This window comes from Helianthus annuus, chromosome 17, assembly GCF_002127325.2.
Source record: "Helianthus annuus cultivar XRQ/B chromosome 17, HanXRQr2.0-SUNRISE, whole genome shotgun sequence".
Lineage (NCBI taxonomy): Eukaryota > Viridiplantae > Streptophyta > Magnoliopsida > Asterales > Asteraceae > Helianthus > Helianthus annuus.
In genome coordinates this window covers 68237350-68259702 of record NC_035449.2, presented here as the reverse complement: position 1 = coordinate 68259702, position 22353 = coordinate 68237350, and the positions used below count along the sequence as shown (strand labels likewise).

The following is a 22353-nucleotide window of genomic DNA, read 5'->3' as shown; positions in this document are numbered from 1 at the left end:
CTTAAACACCGTCTTATACTATTTTATACAACCTTTAGACGGTGTTGTCTTGAACACCGTCTTATAAATATCATACATTTGATTAAAATATTCAAGAAAAACATAAAAAACGGAACTTAAGAGTAGAAACCCTAACATACTCACTGGAGTCCCCAAAACCCACACCTTTGTTCCACCACCATCTCCGCCCAAACACCGCCATCTCTCCATGGCGAGCCTATGGCGAACCGCGATGGGCGACACACCACCCAACCCAGACGACTACGACAACATCGAGTACTGGTCCAACCCAGAGCACATCGGCTGGCTCACCAAACAAGGCGAGTACATCAAAACCTGGCGTCACCACTGGTTCGTTCTCAAACAGGGTAAACTCTTCTGGTTCAGGGAGTTTATTGTCACCCGCGGATCGAAGCCATGTGGCGTTGTTCCAGTGGCTACCTGTCTCACTGTCAAGGGGCTGAAGATGTTATTAATAAAGAGTTTGCGTTTGAGTTGTCTACTCGATCTGATACTATGTATTTTATTGCGGATTCTGAGAAGGATAAGGAGGATTGGATTAATTCGATCGGACGATCGATTGTTCAGCACTCGAGGTGTGTTACTGTTAATAACATCGTTGATTATGATAATAATAATAATAATAATAATAATAATAATAATAAATAAGTTTGTTGATTTCTGTTTTTTTATATTTATGTGTAAAATTAGGTACTGTGTGATGCTTGTTTTGTTTAATTATGAATCAAATTGTTGTTTATGTGGTTTGATGATTATAATTGTGATGATTTTGATTTTTTTTGTTGGATGATTTGAGGTTTGAATTTGTTGGTAGGGTTAGAAATTAGGTTTCTTTTTCTTAGTTTAAGATGAATCCCTATCAAAACCGAACCGTTTTGCCTGGTCTGTGGTCAACTAACCTGACCGGTTTGGTTTGTATTGTTTTAGGGGTATTCATTAGTTCGGTTTACAGGTTAATCGGTTTGGGTTGTTCGTTTTGACAGTCTTTTTGAGTGGAAATGAACTGAACCGAATTCAGCCTGGTTGAAACCGAATTATAATTTGGTTCGGTTTTTGGTTTTCAATTGAATAAACCTTGGCAATGGGCTTACATATATTGCATATTATATATGTATGATACGGGTTTTTCGATTTGAACTGAATTGGAAAAGTTGAAACCGAAAATCGGTTTGAACTGAATATTGAACACCCCTATTTTTTCTGAAACAATAGTTAACCATTTGACCTAGAATTTTTGTCAAAATTGGCCAAACCGCCCCTAGTAGTACAAACTTTTCTTAAAGCTAAAGCTTGTGTACCGCTTCTTTGATTTTACACTACAATCTATGATAAGTATTGTAGTAGAAAACCATTGAAACCCGTTGATTCATACAATTCAGTTATCGGTTTAAAAATCTGGTTTAACAGTTCGATTCATTTTCCTTCTAACTCTGTTTCACATAAATAGCAGATGACAATATCAGAAGTAGCGGAAAATGGCAGCTGGAACCTCTCATCATCAAAGGTATGCTGCAAAAGATGTCCTTTGTGTTTTCACGGTTTCACAATTCAGTAACACATAGAATAGAAACTTCTATTCTTACACTTAACGGAATATGACAGTACTCGCACAGAAAAGAACTGTGACATACTGATATACTGCGCTAGTTATATTAACGATTAACATACTGTTAAAATTCTGTTCTGCACATCTTAATGCTGCTGTGTTTACTGCCCTTTACAATCTGCTATTATTTCTCCACCTGTGTTGATTATTTGATGCAATAATTTCTTTTAAATAACAAAATATAATATATTTATCGATGGACATCAAAATTTGATATACATGATTCGACTGGACTAAATGTCTCATGTTCAGTTCTCTCATATATTTGTTTTCACCAAATATAAAAGAACATATGCATAAATATTTATTAGAATGAGCTTTGGTTCGAATTTGCAGTTCAGGAGCAAGTGGTAACGAGAACAGAGGAAAATTTCCGATGACCACAACACCACAATTGATTTCTTGCCATTTTCCAGATCAAAACGCAGGTCTGTTTTTTGATGCAGTTTCGCATGTTCGCTTTATGTTTGGTAACTGTAAATATTTGACAACTATGATTGTATTGGTTTACAATGGGTTCTCATTATGTTATTAAATTTGCAGGAACCTCTACTATCATCTTAGAAAGTATTTGGTGTAAATGAGCCCTTTCTAGCACTTCAATACTTCTTAACTTAACTTGAGTTCAAGTTATCCGACTAAGTTTGGAAAGTATTTGGCTAAGTATCTGATGAAGAAGCGGATTATGACACGGATATGACGTACAATTATATGTTAGGTAGTTTTATGACGTGTTTGTGAATTGGTGACTTAAAACGAACCCGAATTGTGACGTTTGTGATGTTTATGCTTATGTTTTTTTTTGAGAGGCAACCATTTATGCTTACGTTTGTGCTTATTTGTTCAGGTTTATTTAGTTTTTGTGTGTCGTGAACCGGAAATTGGCAGGTTTGTATTGAAAAAACAAGAAAAAAATATTTTTTAAGCATCAGCGACGACAGGGAAATAGTGACGATTGCGACGACAGGATAACAGCGACGATTTATATCATAATATCAAAAGACGGTGTTCATCAAGTTTAATATGGGGATCAAATTGAACACCAAAAGACGGTGTTCATCAAGTTTAAGCCGGTGTTCAAATTGAACACCGTCTAATAAGACTTGATTTTATACCGGTGTACTTTAAGACGGTGTTGAAAACACCGTCTTAAAACCCATATCACCCCGTCTAAAGATCTGTTTTGTAGTAGTGATATATGAAACAAAAAAGACAAAATAGTAGACGTTATGCTCTTTGTGGTTCGATATTGCTTCTTATAAGAAGGGTTGCTTGCAGGACCAGTCTAACGTTTTTGAAGGCTGTAAACGAATTATAAAGTCATGACCCTTTTGAATTGGTATAAAGAAAAATAGGTTTTGTTTTCTGCCTTTCAAGTCCCAATCAGAAATTCACAAGCACAATATCAAATATCAAATTTCAAAGATTTGAAGTATCAATTAGAGATTTAGGGCAAAGTGATTGAGTAAATTGCAATATATAGAGATTATTATAAAAATTAGTCGTTGGCCAACCTGGATTATCTTCATGACGTCTTTAATTTCCCCTAATTCCACCTCTAATCTCTCCACGATTTGCGAAATTGAGCGCGGGTGGCAATATAGTTAGCGAGAATGACAATGACGACCTAAATAAAAACTGAATTGCATATTGCTTGGAGTTGGAATTAGTCATTTTTATTCTAAAATTAGTTCTTTAATTGGGCTTGCAATAAATATAGTTTTTGTTTGGTTCATTTAAGCCTACCACACTAATACACAAATACTATATATATATAAAAGATGTTTAAAAAATTGGAGGCCCCTATTTTCTGAAGGCTCTAGGCTCTTGCCTAGCCATGAAACATTATAGGTACGACCCTGGTCGCTTGATGAGGAAAAAGTTAACAAGTCAATGCAATAGCGTATCATATATGCTTAAGTATCATTAGGCAATCCCACAAATATTGCCTCTACATTATTCATAAGATATATCAAATAAATTGTATTTAGTAGTATTCTCTAATTTTGCAAATAGGAGAAATTGTCTCCTCTAGTTTTATAACAACTCTTGTATTAATAGGAGGTGTTAGTGTAATAGAAATCATTCAAACTTTCCCTAATCTCATGGTATCAGCAAATAAGAGAAATTGTCTCCATTCCCTAACCCATTTAATCAACATTAAACTTAACTTAACCAACTATCTTGCATGGGAAAAACAAGTCACCCCTGTCCTCAGATACCTCAAAATCGCCGGGCATATTGACGGTTCGATTTCTGTCCCACCCGAAACTATCACCGCCGAAGACAAAATCACTGTGAATCCAGAATTCGTTTCCTGGAAAACAAATGACCAAAAAGTTCTTCTCCTCATTAACTCTCCCCTCACCGAAGAATCGATGGTTGAAACCATCGGACATAACACCGCCCTTTCGGTTTAGAAAGCATTGGCTAACGCCTATAGTCATTGCTCTATTGAGCGTGTTCATAATCTGACCGATACTTTTCGGAATCTTCAAAAAGGAAACTCCACAGTTTCCGAAAACGGTCGAAAGTTCAAAGGACTTTTTGACCAACTTGCTGCAATAGGACATTCGATTAGTGACGAGGACAAGAGCCACTGGTTCCTTTATAGTTTAGGCCCCTCGTTCGAAAAATTTTCTGTGACAACTGTCAAATTTCCATGTATCCGTACAATAATTAAATAGTAATATGTGCATTAATGACTGTGCCCGATCTAATTAGTGACATAAATAATTTTCTGGATGCTGTCATATACATACAAGTGCATTACATGTTGCAAGATTATTTACCATTATTGCATGCAACACTATATAGTTCAATTAGTGCACGAAACAAAGTTAGCACAGTTGTCAGATAAATAAGTACTGACGGTAGTGCAGCACTCAGACAGACATAATGTTAAGACACAGAATAGGCCAGAAACCAAGAGTTACACTAGTATAGTGTGTAGGAAAGCAAGGATCATAAAACTGCCTTCCTAGTGATAGTTTAAGTGCCGGAAAGTGCCTAAAACTTACCTAAACTGCAGAATTCTGCTATTTTCAGCAAAAATCAACATTTTAACTATACAATATTATGCAGAATTATGGTTTAATGGTCTAGAATACCTTCCTAAGTGTCGGGAATCAATACTGTCACAAAAGGGAACATAAAGCACATAAAACTACGTAATTTAGCACCTTAACGAGCCGGTAACCAACCGAACAACCGGACACTACCCGAAGCACCAAATTTTCAACTAGAAGCATTGTTTTAGTGTTAAGAAGCTAGTTATGGTCACCGAACATCATAACACATCCTATAAACACATAACACACTTAACCCAAACTAAAATCCCTAAAGATCTAACCATGTCCTTAACCAATATTTGAAAACCAATTATACACCCCCCATTGTCGGATCCAACATGGGTCCCACACCCATGATTTTGTTAAATTGTTTATTAGATCTTGTTTGATTCTTTAGAGACATATTACACATAAGACTACAACATGTTGGAAAGTAAGCTTATAAACCACAAGATCCTTCATAACTCTCATTTTCACAAACATCACCACTCAACACTCCTCTCCTTCCTTCCTCACTCACGGTCGTAACCCACCACCACGATACCACCACATTCAAGCTCCCATTCATCCATTCTAAGGTGCTACAAAGGTGTAAGGAGCTTGATTAAGGAGCTTGGTGCCATTGGAAGTTGAAGGACCTCTCTCAAGAGCTTTTAACCACCAAATTTATCACCTTCATCATTCTTGATCTCTTCCCTAGCCTTGTGCTAGTAGTAAGACTCTTATAATCTCATTTTACTTCTTATTATGTTGGTAAAAAGATCATGTAAGATGTTAATCATGAAGATCATGAAAGCAGAAGAACATAACTCTTAACATAAAGCTTAAAATCATAAGAAACTATGTTGTTTAAGTGTAAGTGTGCATCTTGATTGTTGATTTCTTGTGCTTATAATGTTAAACATCATAAGAGACTTGCTAGATTATGATTAAACACATGATCTAGAAAGTGAGAGGATGATCTTCCAAGAAATCAAAGTGATCACCCTTTATGTAAACATGAACCTGAAAGATGAAGTTGTTTTTATGAAAGATGATGATGGGTAAATGATATAAGACTTATAGATGGATGATTTCCAAGATAGTTTTCTCAAGAAACCAAGTTTATTTACAAGAACTACACAACCATGATTTTTAGAGAAACTAATCACATTTTTAGTGATAAATCAAAGCTAGAAACACATGGTTAACAAGAAAAATTCAAGAAGAAATATTTTTAAAAAATCATTTTAGAAGTTGTGAAAGACTAAATTCTTAAAGAATGTGATTTACAAACAAATAACCATGTTTTAAAGGGTAACTAAGTCTACTAATTAACATGGTAAGTTACTACAAGTTTTTACAAAATTTCAAGTTCATGATGTAGTGTAAATTGTAAGATTTTGGCTCATGGTAAGTAATGAATGAATTGTTGATTGATTGGTGATGATTTTAAAAGAAAATAATATGCTTTGAAAGCATGGAAACCTCCATTTTTAAGGGGAAACTATGGTAAATTTTTCTAGAATTTAACCACTTAGAAAAATATTTTAAACAAGTGTTTACAAGTATATTTTAATCATGGTTTTTCATATAAAATTTGCCATAATTTTTGTTACAAAAATTACAAATATTGGAGGTTGGTTTTTGATAAATAAAAGTGACTAAGTATATACTTAGGAAAATATATTTTTAGATGTCACAATTTGTGTGATTACTTGTATATTATGTGTATTAGTTATATTATTTTAGGACTTGAAATAATATAACTCACCAAAATACTAAGAATTATAACACAAAATATTACCAAAATTCCAAGAGAACAAATATATAATTTATACCCAAAAATTGGACAAACCGAACAAGGAATATGGATTTTATATATATATTCCGGAATTAAGTTCATATATATTTTGACAAATAAATTAAACGGTATTTTGGAAACCAAAGAAACGGAAATTATGATTTTTACAAGTGTTACAAAAATATATCATATTTTTGTCAAGAAGAAAATATATTATTGTTGAGTAAAGAAAATATATATGTTTTCTTGAACAAATAGAAAATATAGTCTTTTTGGAGAAGATATATATTTTCTTATGCAAATTTTGAATATATTATTGGGTGAAAAATGGATTTATAATTATTTTCTAAGTTAATCTTGAAAATATATTATTTTTGAGGTTTATATGAAAATATAATTATTTTTGCCAAGGAAGGATTATAGATAATTTTCTATAAAAGATTTCTTAAAAAATATATATATATATATATATATATATATATATATATATATATATTAAGAATATATATTGGTGAACTTGATTAAAAATATTATCCCGAAAAATTTAATACAAAAATTAAGTATAAGAATAATTAGTAAATACAACAAAAATAAGTATTCTCATACGTATAAATACACACCGGAATACGCCACCAATACTTGGAAAAAATACACAAGTATAATTACACCCATCCTTGGGAGAGCATACATGTATAAATACATGATGTACCAAGTCAAGATATATTATTTTATCAAATATTCCAAATAATTAATGAATATATTTTAAGTTAAAATACTATTATTTTAAGTTAAAATATTATTATTTTAACAAATAATTATACACTTTGGAATAATACAAGTACATCAAAGATGTAACACAAAGATACTAAGTCATAACAAACAAGACTAAAAGTCGTGGCACGACCCAGCCGTCTAATAAACCATAACACGTGTGTAGGTTGTAGTACGGCGTAAGGATACATACTTTGGGTATACAGGAGACAGGACACAAATCTGTGAGTTCATGTCCCCCTTTTCTTTTAATTGTTTTCAGTTTTATTACTTCAGGGGTGAAATGCATGTTACAAATGTTTACAAACGTTTATAAATGGTATGGTTAGCTAAGGAATGAACTGTTAGATCATGTGAATGGGTAGGCGCACACTTAAGACCATTAATCCTCGTATAAGGACCGAGGGACACGAGTGATAGATATATTTGGGTGTTGCGAGCCCCACCCCTGGGCCGGAAGTGGCCGAAGGTGGTGACTATGTTTTACAGCCGGAAGCCCGGTACAAAATCCGTAAGGCTTGAGCCTTCCTATGCCATTGCACACATCTTAATGTATTAGCTACACATTAATTGATCTGTCCATAGACGCTTTCATACCAAATTACAAAGGCATACATACAAATGTTTACAAGATTATTCGAACTCATACAAAAACACATGAACTCGCTCAACTTTTGTTGATGTTCTCAAAATTACATGTATTTCAGGAAACAAGATGGATCTTGGGCGCATGTGTTGTTTTCAAGACGTAAAATCCAAGTTCAGATGTCATCCACTTTCGTATTATAATGTAACTTGAGAATTTTGGGTTGAAACTTAATGACACGTGTTTGTAACATTTTGAACTTATGAATGGATGAACATCATGTTTTAATCATATAGTTGTTTATTATAATTGAATGCAATGGTATTGAACAAGTCACACATCATACGCTTCCGCAAAAGTCAGGGTGTGACATTTTCAACCTCTCAACTCACTATCCACCTGGCCCCTCCTTTTCGTGACCTTCTTGAAAATGCCAAAAACCAAGAACTTTTTGTTCAAAAACTTCATGGTTCTCAAACACCTGAAGCCGCCTTCTATGCCAACCAAACCAAACACAATCGTCCCTCCTCTCGTGGCCGTGGCTGATCCAATTCGTCTAGAGGCCGAGTGAGTACCTATCCCAAAAGAACTCCTCATTGTCAACTATGTAGAAAAGATGGACACTACGCACCCACATGTCCCAATCTTGCTTCCTACGCCAAAAAAAATCAAGTTCCATAGATGCCAATCATGCACAAGCATTCCATGCTTAATACAACATCAATCCGGAAACTCCGGATTGGACCGCCGATTAAGGTGCTACAACACATATGCTTAAAGATAAAAACGGTTTTAAAAAGTCTAAACATCATACCGGTAACATACATGTCACCTTTGGTAATGGGCAATCATTACCCGTTACTAACATAGGGACTTCTCAACTAAATGATTCTATTTCATCACAAAATGTTCTTGTCGTTCCTAATCTCACTAAGAATCTACTATCCATAAGTAGACTCACAAATGATTCACCGGTTGATGTTTTATTTTCTAACAATTATTTTCACATCTAGGACCAAAAGACAGCGGAAGTCCTTGCTAGAGGCATTTGCGAAAATGGCTTCTATTTTCTTACCTAAGGTCACAAGCCTCTCGTTGCTACGCTTTCGTCTTCTCATCTGTGTACTTCTTTTAATAAATGGCATTCTCGCCTAGGACACGTTTCCTTTGACACCATCACAAAGTTAAACAAACTTGGCCATGTATTTGTTACATCCTTATTACCCAAACCGGGTTTGTGCAATTCTTGTGAACTATCAAAGGCTAAACATTTGCCCTTTGTTGAAAATAATAAACGCGTGCAACATGTTTTAGATATTATTCACTCTGACCTTTGGGGACCCGCACCCATAGCATCCATTGATGGCTATTTGTACTATGTTATTTTTGTTGATGATTACTCTCGGCTCACTTGGTTTTATCCTTTAAAGGCCAAGTCCGAATTTTTCAATGTTCTAACCGTCTTTTTTAATCTTATCCAAAATCAATTTTCAACCACCGTTAAAATTTTTCAAAGTGATGGCGGAACCGAATTCACAAACAATCGAGTACAAAATTACGTTTTACAACTTGGCGTGCAACATCGCCTCTCTTGTCCCTATACACCGGAACAAAATGGCAGGGCGGAGCGAAAACATCGTCATATAACCGAAACCGGCCTAGCCATGATGTTCAATGCCCACGTTCCATCCCCGTTTTGGTTTGATGCCTTTACTTCCGCCACTTACATCATTAACCATTTACCAACCAAAATTCTTAAAAATAAATCTCCTTTTGAAGTCCTTTTCAAACATCCTCCCAACTACTTCAATTTACGAGTCTCTGGGTGTCTTGTCTACCCATATCTTTGCGACTATACCAAAAACAAACTTTTACCAATAAGCGCTCCTTGCGTGTTCATTGGTTATTGTCCAAAATACAAAGGTTTTCGATGCCTAGACACCACAACCGGTCACATATATACAACTAGGCATGCGAAGTTTGATGAAGACATTTTCCCCATTCACTCATCAACCAAACTGTCCGACATTTCTCTCATTCCCTTCACAAACTTTGAAGACACACTTCCACTACCAACCCAACACAACACAACACCACATCCATCCCCAACCATACCAAACATCTCACCATCACATTGCACCTCTTGCCCATCCGAATCTAACACCTTTGGCCCAAGTCAAAACGACACCACACCTCAACTGGCCCAAACATTTTCTATATAAAACCCGCCCTCCAGCCCAACTCAACATAGCCCTCCCTTAACATCAACCGACCCAATTCCTCAAAACACCAACCCTTTCGAAAACATTCCCAGCCCACAAACCACCGAAACCCAATCCGCTACTTCTGCAAATCAACCCAACACTCCTCACCCATCAAATTCTACCGCTCTATCATCTCTCGCTCACCACTCATTATCGGATCAAAACTCTACAACCGCTCAACCACCATCGCCCACCATACCAACCACAAATAACCATCCTATGACCACCCGATCCAAAGCCAGCATTTTTAAACCAAAGCACTTTGCCAACTTAGCTCATTTTACCAACCATCCTCTTCATCACTCTCTCTTGTCCACTCATGTTCCCAAAGGGATCAAAACTGCATCCAAAGATGCCAAATGGGTCCACGCTATGCATGAGGAACTCGATGCCTTACATCGAAATCATACTTGGCACCTTGTACCACGTCCTTCTTCCTCAAACGCCATCGGATCCAAATGGATATGTCGAATAAAATACAAAGCCGATGGTTCCATTTATCGCTACAAAGCACGTCTTGTAGCACAAGGTTTTAATCAAGTACCGGGACTAGATTTTTCTCATACTTTCAGTACCGTTGTCAAGTCTTCCACCATTCGTGTTGTTCTTAGTCTTGCTACTATCAATAAATGGAAACTTCGACAACTTGATGTAAATAGGGCTGTAAACGAGTCGAGCCGAGTCGAGCCAGGGTGAGGTCGAGCTCAAGCTCGAAATTAATTTAGGCGCTTAAACTTATCTTGAGCTTTATGTCGGAGTTAAACGAGCCTAAGAACGAGCCAACGAGCCATGGGCCGAGCCGAGCCGAGCTGGGCTTGGTTACAAAATGAGCCAGCATGGTTCACGTCATCTCAAATTGAGTTTTTAAGCTAGTTTTTCTCGAGCTTCTTTTGAGCGAGCTACGAGCCAAGCTACGAGTCGCGAGCTTTATAAACAGCCCTAGATGTAAACAATGCCTTCCTAAATGGTAATCTTACCAAAACTGTTTTCATGGAACAACCACCGGGAGTTGAGGACCCGAAACACCCCACTCATGTGTGCAAACTAAATTGCGCCATTTATGGTTTAAAACAAGCCCCGCGGGCTTGGTTTAAGTGATTAAGTTCTTTTCTTCAAATCGTGGGCTTCACATGTAGTCGAGCCGACCCCTCTTTGTTTATCTTTAATCGTGATGGCATCTTGATTTACCTTCTAGTTTACGTGGATGACATAATTATTACGGGCAACAATGAAAAGTTTATCTCCACATTCACATCACCTCTTAACAAAGAATTCAAGATCAAGGATCTTGGACTTCTAAATTTCTTCCTTGGTTTAGAAGTAACCTACACAAAGACAGGTCTTTTCTTAAACCAATCCAAGTATGCCTATGGCATACTATCACGGGCCGGTCTCCTTGATTCCGAGCCGGTCGCCACTCCCCTCACTCCAAAAGATATATTCAGCTCCACCGAACAACCTTTTCATGACCCCACTCTTTATCGCTCTCTCGTCGGTGCTCTTCAATACCTCACTAGCTCACCATTACCCGTCCCGATCTATCCTTTGCTGTGAACCAAGCAAGCCAATACCTTCAAACACCCACCACCACTCACTTTCAACTTGTCAAACGAATCCTCTGTTATGTTAACGGAACTTTATCTCATGGTCTAACGTTTGATAGACCACCTAACACTGTTTTATTAGGTTTTTCTGATGCAGATTGGGCACGTTGCATTGACACACAAAGATCCACCTATGGCTATTGTATTTACCTAGGTGGAAACTTGGTCTCTTGGAGTGCAAAGAAACAACCGACCGTCTCCCATTCAAGTTGTGAATCGGAATATCGAGCAATGGCGAACACCGCTTCAGAAATCATTTGGGTCACTCATCTACTACGAGAGCTTCATGCCTTACCACCCAGATCTCCTACGCTATTTTTTGACAATAAGACTGCTTTATTTTAAGCCAAAATCCAATCTCTCACAAAAGAGCTAAGCACATAGATCTTGACTGCCACTTTGTTCGGGAATTAGTTGCTGCCGGGCGCCTCCACACTCGTTTCATCTCAACAGATCGACAAGTCGCCGATATATTCACAAAGAGTCTTCCAAAGCCGCTCTTTGAAAAGTTTCGAGCAATGCTTCGTCTAGATTCTCCGCCTCGCATTGACGGGGGGTATTAGGCAATCCCACAAATATTGCCTCCACATTAATCATAAGATAAATCAAATCAATTGTATTTAGTAGTATCCTCTAGTTTTGTAACAACTCTTGTATTAATAGGTGTTGTTAGTGCAATAGAAATCATTCAAACTTTCCCTAATCTTAAGTATCTATTCATCACATCATATGATGTAATACATGAGTAAAAGTAGATATGTGATCGTGTGTCCTAATTAAAGGAATTTATTTCCGAAAATAAAATAAAGCTTTAAGCATGAAATATTTTACGGGGGGGGGGGGTCGAAAATGTATATACCCAAAAAATTCTATAGAACCGGGGGGTCAAAAACATATATACCCAAAAATTTCTATACGAAAACTACATATATAACACTACTGGCCGAAAAGTTTGGGGGGTCGGGCGCCCCTCCCGGCCCCTTCAAAGCATCGCCCCTGGTTTAGACACGGGACATCAAATACTTTATGCTATTAAGATGGACATAGATCATGAATATCCCAGAAGACCAATTTCTAATCATGCTAGCTAACTACTGTTTCAACCACCCACCTTACGTTCAATTTCAACATGTGCACATGAATTTTGTATGAATAAAACAAGTTGATCCTTTAATTCAAGCGGTCACATTAGTAGCCATGGAATATGATTATTGTTTTGGGTTTCACTTGGTGCTTTTGTTTTTGGTAAAGCAAAAATTAACGTGTCACACAATATATGAGAATATGTTACGGAAATTACTATTTATGATAATAATGTGTCACACAATATTTTCTTTCCTAACCAACTAATAAATAGAAAATTCTTAAACAACTTTAAGTATCAAATTAAGAAATAGCCAAGTCAAACTAATCAAAAGTATTTATGACGTGCACCGTACACTATAATTTGATAAATGGAGTCAATATAAAAATCAGCAACGAGCCATGTTAGGTTATCACATGGACGCTTACACATACTTAAAATAGGTTATTCATATATAAGTGTTTTGTCCATGGCATTAAAGTATACATAAGGCTTAGGGACTATTAGATTCTGGATTCGATTACTACAAGGAGGTTTTCCAGATTTATTGGCTTTTCTCTTAAATTAGTGTATAGACAATATAGCCTAGTGGAGATGGATATGATCAGGTGGTGTTGCTCAGTGAATATGATCAGATGATTTCGTTGATGGAACGATAATACTCTAGAAGTTCGTCAATTATTCAAATTTCCCATTCAAAAAACAATATTATATTTGTTTAGCTTTTAATTTGGAATCCAATGCCAAAAGGCCCAAAACACTATAAATACCAGCATGCTATTATTACAACACTACTTCTAAACCTATCATAAGAATATATATTTCCTTGGGTTATTTTAAGGCACATCTGGTATCCTACTTGTCAAATTTTCTTTTCAAGAAATGGGCATCATTCGGTTTCCTTCTTTGAGTAGCAAAACGAAAAGCTTCAGCAAACTGCAAGGATTATGCAACCGAAACAAGTTGGATGTTCCGAAAGGTTATTTGGCTGTCTATGTTGGAGAAATTCAAAAAACTCGATTTGTGGTTCCGTTATCATTTCTTGAACATCCTCTATTTAAAGATTTGCTTCGGCGGTCCGAAGAGGAGTTCGGGTTTGACCATCCTATGGGTGGTCTAACAATTCATTGCCAAGAAGACATCTTCACTAATCTAATTTCCAGATTGCATGTTTCATGATCCGAATTGTTGTAGGTTGATTTTTTTGGTTTTGTTAAAATGATGCTAGTTTTTAACACCATTAGAGAAAGCTTCTAAACCATGTAAAAATCCCCTGCCAACACCCTTTTTTTGTTATAAGGGGGTTAGTCATTTTGAACAATAATGTAGGTGTTTATGATATCATTAGTTGTTGAAGGAATACATAGTTCTTTTCATTGAGCAAGACATAGAATCATTTTTCTTGTTCTTTTATTTTCATCATAGAAATCCATCCAAGATTTAGAAGCTAAACGAACAAAAAAAATGTTGTGAGTAGATACTACTATTCAGGGTCACAAAAAGAAGTAAAAACAATACTTGACAAGTCCGACACAGAATTGCATGAAACCTCCAGATATGGCACTAAATCATTTACCTTCAATTGAAATACTAATACAAACATAATATATATACATTAATGGTTTTATATTAATATTTTTTACTTTTCTTTTATTTTTGCCATTCTAGCAATACCCAAGTGGTAGAGCCTTTGTCTCTTCCAGAAAATATCAGGATTCAAATGTTGGCTTAAGGTGTAATTTAGTATTTATTAATGTAGTTTAGAAGTACGAGTAACAAGATACCTTTTGACATTAAAAAAAAAGAAGTAAAACATTTTTGTCCCTAAGGGGATAGCTTAGTGGTAAAGTGGTTTATATCCCAACCAATTGATTATGAGTTTAAATTCTGCAAAAGGCAAGGTGGTGATTTTAGTTGTTAGGGTGTAAGGGGTGCTCACCTCTTAGGTGAGTCCCCCCTCTTACACTCCCCCAATCACATAGTGCCATGTCAACTCCCCTAATACACTCCCCTAATACCGATTTTTGATGGTGGCACTCCCCTATTAGGTGAGTTCAAAATTAATTTTTTTTTTTTTGGTAAAATTATGGATGTTTAAAAATTATATAAAAGACATTTCATTAAATTTAAAAAAAATACATTCAAAGTAGAGAAAAAAAAACACATTCAAAGTAGAAAATAAAAAACACATTAAAACTAGAAAATTAAAATTTTAGAAATCGCATGGCCACCCGTACTTGTTAGCAATTTCTCGCTTTCGGGCGAGGATGATCGGCAACATACTTGGCGGAACATCGTCGTGCGGCTTAAGGAATGTTTTCATATCTCGATCGAAATTGTAGTTTTTCATCGTCTCGAGTTGTGCCGATATGAGCTCGCGAGCCTCCGACTCTCTTTTTTTTCCTCAATTCGATCGCCTCCAATTCTACCGCTTGCTTCGCTTCTTTCATGGCGGTGTACATTTTGAATTGTGCCGCCAACTCGGCCGAGCTTCCCTCGGACGATGTAGCTTGACGCTTGTCTCGCCGTTGTGCTCTTTGTGGCGAGGGATCTTCGTTCATATCCGGTATCGAAAAGTCCACGTCAACGGGCTTTCTTTTATGTGCCGAACCTTCACCTTCCTCACCCATCAATGGGACTTGGGCCCATTTCTCGTGTGTTCGAACAACCTCCCACGCCTCGATGTGTTGAAAACCGCTTGGAAATCTTTCTTTAAATTCTTTTAACGCGACTTTCATCACGTCGAGATCCTTACATCCGCTTGCTCGTGTGCGATCCTACATGTTATAAAATAAAAAAAATTAGAAAGTGTTAAAAAAGTATGAACTTAGAAAATAAATTAAAAATATGCAATGTTAAAAAAAATATAATTTTTACCGCTTGTTGGTATAGGCCGTTGAAAAAGTTTATTTTCGCATGCATCGGGTTCCATTTAGACCGTACTTGATGAACGGTCCGGTTACTTCCACCGATAGTTTTGTTAAAGTGCTCTAAAATTTTACCCCAAAAACTTTCGCGACTTTGTTGATTGCCCTTTTTTTTGTTGGTAGAACAATGTACCCACGCCTTCGCCAACGCCTCTTCTTGTTCTTTTGTCCATTTTTCGCTCACCGTTTTCCCTTTTTTTTCTCGAGCCTCATCTTCTTCGTTGCCCGCGTCTTCGTCCACATTATATTCATCTTCCTCGTCGTCGTCGCCCAAATTTTGAGTTTCGGGCACTACCTCCTCGTCCTCGTCGTCGTAAACCGGTAGAGGACGTTCGACATTTCCTCGTGTAGAAGGAACTTGTGGAGAACTATAAGCATATGGGTCGAAGGCGGGGGATTGAGGCGGAGCGTCCATTGATAACAAATTTTGAAAATAGCCGAAATTGGGTTGTTGGGTATTGTAAAACGAGGGGTGTGTAGGTTGTTGGAAAAAAACGGGGGTTGTGAAGTGTATCCGAAAGGGGGTTGTGGTTGAGCATTTGCACCGCTCGAACCATCTCGAGACGGTTTCGAGACCCGTCCCTTAGTTTTTTTCTTGGCCTCGCGGGGTCGGTTCTCCATTGCTCGGTGTATAAAAAATAAAAAGTGAAGTGGGTTTGGTTGGAGAGTATAAAAAATATAAAGTGAAGTGGGTGTGGTTGGAGAGTTTAAAAAAATAGAGAGAATGAGATGGTTTGAGTATAAAAAAATGGTGAGAATGAGATGGTTATTTATATTAGTTTAAAAAAAGTGAATTTTTTTTATTAAATTTCCGACCGTTGTCAACGGTCATATCTCGATCCACGCAACAATTTCCATTGGTGAACCCCCACCCATAACCCACCCCGAATCGGGACCCCGCGAGGATGGCGGCGGTGTTCCCGATCGGGGAAATGCCTCACCGATCCCCCTTACCGAGTACGCCCCGGACACCCTTAGACCATGTGTAGTGGTGATGATGAATAATGCCTCCACCCACGGACATTGTGTGATACGTGTCCTCCCAATCAGTAAAAGGGCATTATTGGACGTTTTTCACAAATGGGCGTAGTAGGTATAATGCCCAATAATGCTCCATCAATCATTAACCAATTATTAATTTTTTTAATTAAAACTAATAAAATTTCATTAAATAAAAAATTACATTGTTAAAATAAATAAAAACCGAAATAAGAAATAAAAAATTACAATGCTAAAATTAAAAAACTGAAAAAAATAAAAAACTAATAATCTAGAGTATTTTTGACGGATTTGTTGCCGACGCATTTGCGCTAGGATCAACGCGTTGCCGGTGAGATGGTCAATGGGTTTAGACAAAAATTCGATGTCTTTCTCCATTTGTCTCGATTCTTGTATCGCGACAAACTTTTTGTTTTCGGCGTTTCTTTCTTCCATAGTTTGTAAACGCCTATGACCGAGATCTCGAATGTCTTGAAGGAATCGATTCATCTCTTCGAAATCCTGCTTCATTATGTCGGGATTAGATGAAGAGGACTCCGCTTTTTTTCCCTTAGGTCGTTCCAACTCCAAATCCTCGTCATCATCTAAAATAATATATAAATCGACGTTACGAGCATCTGAGGTGGGTGTGTCCGGGTCAACCGACGATGATGTTTTGGACCGCTTTGATTTACGTCTACCGCTAGACGTCATCGTCAGTACGTTTGACCATTTGGGACTTCCTCCTAAAACCTCTCAACATCTTAAATATGTGAAACTGCCTTTCGTAGCATTGTATTCTTCCAATGCTCTTGTTAAAATATTTGCATCGTTTTGGCCGCTTCCCCAGTTATCCCGAGTGCCTTGGAAGACCTCTTGAAACTGATGACATTTAAAGTTGATATCGGTCCATTTGCTCGAAATAGAATCTTTATCCCGATATTCATCTTTCTCCATCGCTTTAAAGAACGTTTCACGATTTTTTTGCCAAAAAATTGGTGATGTTTGATAATTTGCTACGAACAATACAAAAATTATAATGTTATATTTTTTAAAAATACAAAAAAATAAAAAAATACAATAACATGGACCAAAATATGTAAAAAAAAACTAATAAACTTTTTAAAACGCTTACCAACATGGGGGTATCCGATATATCTAACCACGCTCGTGCCAACGCGTATTCCTCATCTTTCGTCCATGCTAGGTAGTGGAGAAAGTTTATAAAAATATGGTGAAAAAGTGGGTATTTATAAGTTAAAAGTTGAATAAAAAAAACAAATATTAATTGGTTTTGACCGTTTGCAACGGTCTAATTTTGAAATTGGTGACAGCTCGAGCGTTTTTAAAACAACGCTTTGGACAATTTTTTTTTATCAAAAACGCCCCGGGGGCGGTCTCTTGGGCGTGCAAGTGCATTTTTTTTAGATAAAACGTCCAAAAACCCCACTATATGTGGTATTAAAGACTTCAAAAAACTTTTTTCCCATAGGAATTAGTAGATCAAATCCTCTGTTCTCTCTAAAATAATCGCCGGCCAACAAACCACCAGTCGCTCGCTGGCGGCTCGACGAGGCTGAGAAGTGTAGGTTTAGCGTGCAAGTATTGACGTGATTAGTACTCTGTTGCTAATCTTACCTTTCCTCTCTCTCTCTAAATTGACCCTTTGATCCTCCATTCGCTTCCGGGCCTGATTTCTTCCCGTGCGATTCATCTTCCCGTAGTATTCTCACCTTTGTCCGAATCCATATCTTGACTGCTTAGTAGGTCTGTCATTGGTCGCGGCTATCTTTATAGTTCAGCTAGATCATAACGAATCCTATTAACCTATTAAAGATTTGCGTTCTTGGTCGAGGTGATACTATTGGATATGGAGAGAGAGCGACGTATGTTTCAGAACAATGGAAGCAGATTTGACGACTACAAACCTTTTGAAGATTACAACAGCAGATACAAAGAGCCCTAGCGGGTTGCAAAATTTAAGGGCAGAAGGTTGATTCACGAAAACAAACAGCAACAAAGACTACGTACAAAAGAGACTACATACTTCATTGGAAACTTACCGGATGACTGCTCCAGTTATCTCCTATGGGATATTTTCCAGAACTTTGGTAACATGACCGACGCTTATATACCAAAAAAGAAAGACCGGATTGGGAACACGTTCGGTTTCATCAGGTTTGCAGGGGTTAGAGACGTACATGCCTTAGGGGAGAACTTGGGGTCGGTAAAAATCGATAAGATTAGAGTATCTGTGAACCTGGCTAAATTCGAGAAAGAAAAAATCTTCGGGTCCAAAGAAAATAATAGCAGGTATTTGATGAACAATAAGGGCGGGATTCATCAACAAAAGACGGCAACAAAAGCCAATGCTCCACCAGCGAAGACAGCCAATACGGAGAGAACGGTCCATCACAACAAAAACCAGTACAACGCTTGGTTTCCCAAAAACACAACTGGGCAGGTTCAAGCTAACACAACATCGACGATTACGAGACCAAACATTGAAACTGGGATACGGGAACTAAAGGTTCAAGAAGATACACTTGAGATTCATTTGCGGGAGAGTGAAAACTCAAAAAGATGGAGGGGAAGATCCATTATCGGCGAAATTAAAAATCCCTACGACTTGAAAGATCTACAAACGCTACTGGAACTTGATGGTTTATCTGGTTTCACCACTAAATACTTGGGAGGTTTAAGGATGTTACTTGTCTTCAGTTCGGCTACTGTGGCGGAGGACTTTGTCAAGCTAAAAAAGGAACAATGGTCCACATGGTTCTCATCGTTATACCGATGGGAGGGACAACACTTGTCCTTCCAAAGAATCGCATGGGTCCAAATCAAAGGTGTACCACTACAGTTCTAGGGTCCAGACATATTTAACCAAATCGGAAACACGGTCGGAAAGGTGATCATCCCCTCAAATGCTTTCGATGAGGTCTCCGATCTATCCATTAATACGATAGGTGCCCTTCCCGATAAAGTCGGCCGTATCAATTGTAAGTTAACACTGCAATGGGGTGGGGAACCTTTACTAATCTGGATTTCGGAATCGGACAGTCATCGGATTGAGTGGGTTGAAGATGGCCGGTCACCGGAATGGGGAAAGAGAATTCCAGAAGTCGTGCATGTGGGTAACAATACATCTTCATCGGAGAATGAAGAGTCATGCAGTAGTAAAAACAATCTTGAAAAAACAAATGAGCCACAAAAAAAAAGAATAATTTGGATGGGAATTTGGGTTCTAAGGTTGATAACTGTGACATGGGGACCACACACCACAACAATTTGGAACCACCTACCTCTGATAATTATGATGCTGACTCACCACTTTTGAATAATAATAATAATAATAATAATAATAATAATAATAATAATAATAATAATAATAATAATAATGGTTGAAAAAGTCGCTAGGCACTCCCTAGTCGGATTCGGGAGTACTCGGGAAGTACTCGGCTTAGGCGGAGACTACTCGGGGAGTAATTGGCCTGGGAGAACAGTACTCGTGCCTCGGCAGCCTACCTTGTAGCGAGTACTCGGGGAGTACTCGGAGCTTAGGCGGGACTTTTACAACCATGATAATAATAATTCTTCCATGCCTCGTGATACCCCCCCTCCCCCACCATTACGTCATTTTGAATCCAATAAGGAGCCCATTTTGGGCTTGGGCCTAAACGATATGTTTAATGAAGAGGAAGCCGTAGAGGATACCCCCCCCCCAACAAGCCCAATGGGGATTATAACATTGAAGACAATTCATCAGACCCATTTAATCTTATGGAGATAGTTAATTAGGTGGCCCAAGAACAGAAACAAAAGAAAATTGACCTGAATAATGTACCAAGTTCCTCACAGCATAGCGACGATGATGTCAGGTGTGCATCACAGAATCTCCCTACTCAACAGAAATTAGGGCAAAAGAAAAAAAAGGCATAACTTTGCATTAATGAAGATGAAAGACGCTCTTTGGTTAGGAAGAAACTCTGAATCTTCTAAGACTAAAAGTAAAACTATGTCTAATGGTGGGACTTCATCGAGTAGCAGCAGAGATGTGGAAAGCAGTAACACAGGAGACACAAATGATCAATCAGTAGCAGAAGAAGCGACATCGACTATTAAGATCGGTGAAGCCGTTGGCTTTCAGGTCTCTGAATATGGTGATAGAGTCACGAGACATATCAGAGAAGCACAGGCGACAGTTCAGTCTCAATGAATTTTATCACAGCTAATATCAGGGGGGCAGGTGACTCCAGTAAGGCGGAGCACATTAGGAAACTCAAACGGAACAATTAACTCGGATTCATTGCTATTCAAGAAACACAGATGTCGAACTCCTCGAGCTTACAGGTCAGTAATTTTTGGGATAACACCCACTTTGATTTTGACTCTATTAAAGCTACTAGGAGATCGGGGGGTTTACTCAACATTTGGGATCCTGGGCTCTTTGCTAAAAAGAAGACAGTGAAAAATAGACACTTTTTGGCCACTATGGGGGAACTGTGTAATGGTGGGGGTGAAATTTCGGTCGTAAATATCTACGCACCTCACGACCAGAACCAGAAAAAACAGCTCTGGGTAGACTTACTTGCTTTGATGAGATCCTCCTCTGGCTCATGGATTTTTCTTGGTGATTTTAACTGTGTGAGAGAACCCAATGAAAGAAAAAATTCCGGATTCAACAAACAAGAGGCAGACGACTTCAACTCCTTCATCAATGAAGGAGGTTTGGTGGAATACTCCATGCTGGGGTGTGCTTTTACATATGTAACGGATGATGGTTTAAAGTTTAGCAAAATTGATCGGGTACTAGTATATCACTCTTTTCTATCTTTGTGGCCTTCGGCAAAATTGTTAGGGTTATCGAGATATAAATCTGATCACAGACCGCTACTCTTGCTATGCTCCGACGTATTTTTCGGTAAGCCACCCTTTCGCTTTTTCAACTCGTGGCGAAAAGAGAATGGGCTAGCTGAGATTGTGAAGAAAGCGTATGATGAAGTCACACACATCTATCCTCTAGACAAATTATTGGCAGCAAGACTCAAAGCGATCAAAGCTGCTATAAAACCTTGGTGCGAAAAGATAAGAAACAGGGATAGTAAATTGCTAAAGGAGCTTCAAAAAAAGGTGGATGATATGGATTTGAAAGCTGAAACTGTCGCGTTAAGCGAACAGGAGGTATGTGAAAGAGACTCGTGGTTAAAAAAGTTAAATGAATTGGATGATAATAGGCTGGAAGATCTCAAAGAAAGGGCGAAAGTTAAATGAGCGGTAGAAGGGGATGAAAACACAGCATTTTTTCATGGCGTTATTAACGGACATCGGAAAAATAATAGGATTAATGGGCTGAATTTTGATGGGGTTTGGATATCACAACTAGAGGAGCTTAAAGTAAATATTAAAAGGTATTACGAATCCATTTTCACTGAACAAGAGGTCGATAGACCAAAATTCAGCAATAATGGTTTCAAAGTTCTATCTTTGCATCAGTCCGCCATGCTAGTTAGAAGATTTTCTAAAGAGGAAATTAAAGAAGCTGTATGGAGTTGCGGGGGAGACAAAACACCGGGTCTAGATGGATTTACCTTCAAGTTCCTTAAGAATTTTTGGGACTTGTTCGAAAAGGATTTTGAATCGACACTTGAGTACTTT

General features: G+C 37.7%; 2 protein-coding genes and 1 pseudogene across 2 annotated transcripts; all 3 read left to right on the top strand.

Moving 5' to 3' along the window:
- The first annotated feature begins 204 nt into the window (after positions 1–204).
- LOC110924530 lies at positions 205–669 on the top strand (annotated as a pseudogene).
- Positions 670–13605: 12936 nt separating this feature from the next.
- On the top strand, positions 13606–14174 carry LOC110923261 (auxin-responsive protein SAUR23). Its single transcript, XM_022167408.2, has one exon. It carries the CDS (start codon positions 13673–13675, stop codon positions 13967–13969), a length of 297 nt encoding a protein of 98 aa, XP_022023100.1. The 5' UTR covers positions 13606–13672; the 3' UTR covers positions 13970–14174.
- Positions 14175–21189: 7015 nt separating this feature from the next.
- On the top strand, positions 21190–21969 carry LOC110924531. The gene has a single exon (XM_022168532.1). The coding sequence runs from the start codon at positions 21190–21192 to the stop codon at positions 21967–21969; it is 780 nt and encodes a 259-aa protein (XP_022024224.1).
- The last annotated feature ends 384 nt before the right edge of the window (positions 21970–22353 follow it).